Consider the following 5,686-nt stretch of genomic DNA (forward strand, 5'->3'; position numbering starts at 1 on the left):
ATGTTAGAATAACGTTAGGGCTACGTTAGGGGAATGTTATAGGAATGTTAGAATAACGTTAGGGGAACATTAGGGGAATGTTATAATAGCGTTAGAAGAATGTTAGAATAACATTATGGGAATGTTATAATAATGTTAGGCGAACATTAGTGGAACGTTAGAATAACGTTAGGGGAACATTAAAATAACGTTAGGGGAACATTAAGGAAATGTTAAAATTACATTAGGGGAACGTTAGTATAATGTTAGAATAACTTGAAAGGTGCAGTAAGTGATTCTGAGAAACACTGTTGATATTTGAATCAACCCAAACAAACACACCCCTCCCTTCATTGCTCCACCCCCAAAATGAACCAACACACAATGAAAAGTGGATGTCTCTTTATCATAGCTGAAGTAAAGCTAAATAATGCTTCATGAAAAATAAATCGAAGATGACAAACAAAAAATTTACCTACAGTACCCAAGAATATATACAACAAGAGTTTGTTGTTAGTCGACAGCAGCACACCAGCTCCAGACAAACAATGATACTAAAAACTGTCCTGTTATTGTAACATTACAACAACAGCATACTCGGTTCTGTGAATCAGCAAAACCAATGTTACTCACATATGGAGCAGAAACTAGTGCTGTCAAAAGTATGGACTTGGCAATACCAGCATTTCCCCCTAGCATTTTGAGCGCTGTTGAGTGGATTCTTAAACACCTCTGATTGGTCATTGTGTTCACGTGCTCAATAGATATGTCTGTGATTGGCTACAATGATCAACACACAGGAGCTTTTGAAAGAACACAGAAGTGTTTGAAAGTGGGAGCATTTGAAAGTAGGCATCTATCAGCAGACTGGTCTGAACAGGGATCGGTCCGCTGATAGATGGCTGCTTCCAAACGCTCCCGTGTGTATCTGTGTAAGCGCTCGGTGAAGAACATCAAAGGTGTCTATTTACAACATGTTTTTGAAGCACTGATCATTGTAGCCAATCACAGACATATCTGTTGAGCATGTGAACACTATTGCCAATCAGAGGTGTTTAAGAATCCACTCAACAGAGCTCAAAATGCGCAGAAAAAAACTTTGTCATGCATATGATACGCATGTGTTTGACGTGCATATAATACGCAGTTTTGAGCGGCTGTTTTGAAACTTTGATTTATTATTTGATCTTTTTAAGCATTTGAATTTTCATTTTAATTTTGTTAGGAAAAAACTTCCATAAAGAAGGGTACTTTTTAGGGAGTAATGCAATATTATAATGCATTACTATTAAAAGTAACTTTCCCCAACATGGTTCTTATTTATTATCAGTGTTGAAAACAGTTTTTACTGCTTTATCTTTTTGTGGAAATCATGATACATATTTTACAAATATTAAGCAGCAAAAACCATTAATAATAACTGAGTACATATAAAAACTGTTAATAACTGAGCACCAAATCAGCATATTAAAATGATATCTGTGACACTGATGACTGGAGAAACGTGTTATTTTAAATAATAATTCACAATATTACTAAAAAAAATTAATTTTTGCGGTCAGTGTAGTAATCTATAACAGTGAACATGACCTCACCAAGTACAACATGTTCCTGGATCGTAAGTCATGTAGATTCATACTAAATATATTTACTTCATATGTACTTCATTTTATAATTTTCATCAGAAAAAAACAACAACAACAAAATACATTGACACTTGTAGTATAGTTACATTGATCTAATCATGGTAATGAGGCATTAACCTGTAGGTTACTTTGGTCCTGCTACATATAGTACATAAAAACTATGTTTACTGTGCAAGAACTACAGTAAATCTTCATAATGAAATAGCAGACTGTTCCAGACGTGTATGTGTAGGCTGAAACACCTTTTGCATCCCCATAAAAAGGCAGAGGGTTGCTTTTTCCAGCTCTCTATTCACTCATGTGATGGCAACAGGCTGCAGATTCAGACTGACCCAATTAAAACACTGTCCTCAGCTCAGGGCCTCAAGGCAGCTTGCAGTTGTGTGGTTTCACTGATAAGCAACACAGAGCAAAGAAGCTGCTGTATTATTACCTGGCTTTTGTGCTGACATCCCCTCAAGGCCTCAGTAATGGCAGCCACAACAGGACATTTGCAAAGGGTAATAAGCTCATTAACTGATTCAGCATGCATGTGGCTTTTTGTGTGCTATCTGTGCACACCTTACACCTTCTTGTCTGGACCCTAAAGGGTATTTTTGAAAATAAGTGATTGTAATAATATATGGGAAATTAGTGGATTTTGGTGGTGTGGCATCAACCCAAGAGACATCTTAAAGGTTTTCTTTCACCCCGTGGGTGAGATTCTGTTCTTTCATAGCACAGCAATTGACCCTTCGCCGGGAGTTTGATTGACAAGCGATCTAACCAATCATAACGCCCAATCGGTCATTTTGTCCGACAAAGCAGTCAGGAGTTCGGTGGACTTGAACTTGAAAAATGATGTGTACTGACGTCTTTCCTCGTTTGAAACAACATTCCTTCTTATATTCATTCATGTTTATTTGATGCTATAAATTAGTAGGAAGAGATGATTGGTTCACGAGCCGCTTAAGCTGAGGCGCTACAGCAATCTGTCACGACACATTAAAGAGCCACAAAACGGCTTTTATTGTTCGAATTTCTTAAAAAATATACAGTTTGAAATCTGGGACTTTGTTTAATATTATGAGTATCCTGCTCTGTCTTGTCCTTCGACGTGTTGTCAGTGTCCTCTTTGCTCCGCGATGTATTTTTCACCGCGTGTGGCGTGACAGCGCCATGGCTTGTCGGACAAAGCAACAGTAACTAAGGGGGGCGGGTCTTTGCGAAGGGTCAATTAAGGAGCAAGGAGATTTGACAAATGTTGTATTTATAGGGGTGTTAATTTAGGTTGAAATTGAAGTCGGCTTGAAACAGAAGTTGTGATAGTCTTTTATCCCCTATTATTGTGAAATGGAACATGAAAAAATGTGGGGCGGGACTTGATTTTGTCCATGGGGAATTGATTGGATGGTTATGGTTTGCTATTGGTCGATCGCATGTGAGTGACAGGTTGATCCCGCCCTCGCACCAGTAAACATGTCATCAATATTTTGATTACAGATTATGAGGGCACATGAATTTTTTTAAATGAAGTGCACGGCTAAATAATTTATAATAAATGCTGCAATATTCCATAAAAACAAGAATTGTAGATTTTGATTTCATGGTGACTTTATAGCAAAATGCAATTCCTATTATTTATTGTTATAATAATTCATGTATATTGTTTTAGGGGCAAATTCATCTTTAGAGCCTCACTAAGGAGCAGTTTGCTACCAGTGTCAGAATCTCAAAATAGTGAAACAGTGCCATCTTGAGGCTGAATAAAGACAAATCAATGGTGTTTTTAGTAACACTTACAATTCGTACCATTCAAAAATTTGTTTGTTTGTTTTCTCCTGCTCAGTGCTGTGTTTTCTTTTCTTTTTCAGGAGGAAAATGAGAGAAGCTGGTAGATCTTCTTACTTAGACCAACAAGAAGTCAGTATCCAGCTTGACATACCAGCTCAAGGTGGTCAAGATTTTGGAACAATTATTACAGTAAACAAATAAATAAATCCGTTTAAATATGTGACTTACAAAGATAGAAGATAGTTTTTAAGGCACAATTATTCGTCAGTCTTCCTAGGGAAATGTGTTGTGAAAATCGCTATATAATTGAATTGAATACTGAATGCTCCTTGGGCTGTGTGATGCGCGTCCTCCAATCAGGTAGGTGGCGCTGCGCACACTCCAACTTGGTCCTTCAAGAGAAGTTGTTTTGAAAACGTCTGATCTGTAGCAGTGTTCATACAGTGGGGAAAGGGATATTTCATCTTTCTGACCAAAAGGCCAGCCAGGTTGTCTTCATAATTAGTAAGTTTTTTTCCAGTGCGTTTTTTCTTTTCGTTTGTTTACTCTTATACAATGGAAAAAAGGCAGCCCGGTCTGTCTATGCTAGTTTTGTGCTAGTAATGAACAGCTCCTTTATTTTGAGAATGTGTCAGGATGGGACAGTTAAGATAAAATATATATAAATAAAACAAATGTTCGTTTATTAGTGAGACAGCACATCTGTGAGCCTTACATGTCAAGTACAGCTTGCTGGGTAGTTAAATCAACTAGACACTAATTGTAACTAAAACAGTTTACATTTGAATAAATCGTTGAACACTGGCCATTTGCTGTATTTTATTAGTATGATAATGAATGATTTATTGCTAAACTAATATTAAAACCCAATCATAGCCTTTTTGTGAATATGCATATAATCACATTTGACTCTTCGTGATAATACATATTTTTTTAAATAAATATAATGCCATTTACGTGAATACATCTTATATTAGAGTAACATCTATAATTAAAGCATTTAAAGTGCATATTACCTTTAATGATTAATAATATATTAGTTAATTATAATATTCATTATAATTATTGTTAATACATTATTTTTAATATAATTTTACATTGAAATGATTAATTGGCTGTTATTAAATTGAAATAACCCCTTTAGCAGCATGATTTCAAAAGCTGCAACTCCACAAGATGAAATTAACTGAATGATTGATTGGCATGTAAATTGAACTCATACTTCTGATGATAATTTTTTCTCTCTCTCAGATCAGCCTATTGCTGTGCCCTTAGGCCAGCGTTTCAAATGAACATGTCCCTTGCTCAAAGAGTCCTCCTGACATGGATCTTCACACTTATCTTCCTCATTATGCTGGTCCTCAAGTTGGACAAGAAGATTGAATGGAACTGGTTCCTCATCTTCCTTCCTGTCTGGACCTTTGATCTTATTCTCCTCCTCATGCTCATTGTCAAAATGGCAGGCCGCTGCAAGCCTGGGTTCGACCCTCACAACGGCGCGGAGAACTTGAAGAAGCGTGTGTGGTACCTCGTGGCCATGCTGCTTAAACTGGCATTTTGTCTGACTCTCTGTGCCAAATTACAGAACCTAATGGACATCTTGGTGACCTCGGTTTGCATCCCTCTGTGGGCGCTGCTTATCGGAGCCATGGTGGAGCTGGGCTACAACGTTTTCCACTTCAGAAGAGACTGAACATATGAACGGTAGTCTTTGAAAGCCACCAGAAAAGTCTTTACTGTATTCTTCAGGAGTAAAATCATCTTGAAAGTAGATGTTATTCATAAAGAAGGGAATATATATAACGGACAATAAGAATGTACAGCTATTTAAAGCTCTTTATCAGGAATTGCTTGTTTCTTTCAGGCTCAAGGGTGAAGCTGAATAGCCTACATTTCGTGTTCACAATGATGCAGGCAGGGAGGTTTACGAATTTTATCTCAGTGGTGAGTTTCCACTCAGGTGACAGAAATGACTGATTGTGAATGTTGCTCAGAATATTTATTGCATTTTAGTGAAACACTGAGATCATTAGCGGCATACCATAATGGAAATTTGAAAAATAACAGTTAACGTGCTGCATACACACTGTTTTTTCAACCAGTACTGTAACAAAATATGGTTTGCTAACAGAAAAGACATGTTCTAATGGTGTATAATTTATAAATCTGTCTTTCTTTATCATACACTTATGTTTTGCGTTGCAAAACTCACATAATACATGTTTATGGAATTTAATTTTCTCTTGTATGGAGTGTGTAAATGATAATAAAAAGTAATAACAACATCC

The 5,686-nt window shown here is 36.7% G+C and overlaps 2 protein-coding genes across 2 annotated transcripts in view; both read left to right on the plus strand.

The window, feature by feature from the left end:
• The window catches only part of immp2l (inner mitochondrial membrane peptidase subunit 2), a 104,723-nt gene extending 101,022 nt beyond the window's left edge, over positions 1-3,701 (plus strand). The window contains exon 5 of the mRNA XM_051884263.1: positions 3,479-3,701. Within this exon, the coding sequence (XP_051740223.1) occupies positions 3,479-3,502 (24 nt within the window). The 3' untranslated portion in view covers positions 3,503-3,701. The remainder of the gene's footprint in view (positions 1-3,478) is intronic.
• A 47-nt stretch (positions 3,702-3,748) lies between these two features.
• tmem60 (transmembrane protein 60) lies at positions 3,749-5,683 on the plus strand. Its single transcript, XM_051884264.1, has 2 exons — positions 3,749-3,902; positions 4,650-5,683. Exon 2 carries the CDS (start codon positions 4,687-4,689, stop codon positions 5,089-5,091), a length of 405 nt encoding a protein of 134 aa, XP_051740224.1. The 5' UTR covers positions 3,749-3,902; positions 4,650-4,686; the 3' UTR covers positions 5,092-5,683.
• Positions 5,684-5,686: the final 3 nt, after the last annotated feature.

Source organism: Ctenopharyngodon idella, chromosome 24 (assembly GCF_019924925.1).
Source record: "Ctenopharyngodon idella isolate HZGC_01 chromosome 24, HZGC01, whole genome shotgun sequence".
Taxonomy (NCBI): domain Eukaryota; kingdom Metazoa; phylum Chordata; class Actinopteri; order Cypriniformes; family Xenocyprididae; genus Ctenopharyngodon; species Ctenopharyngodon idella.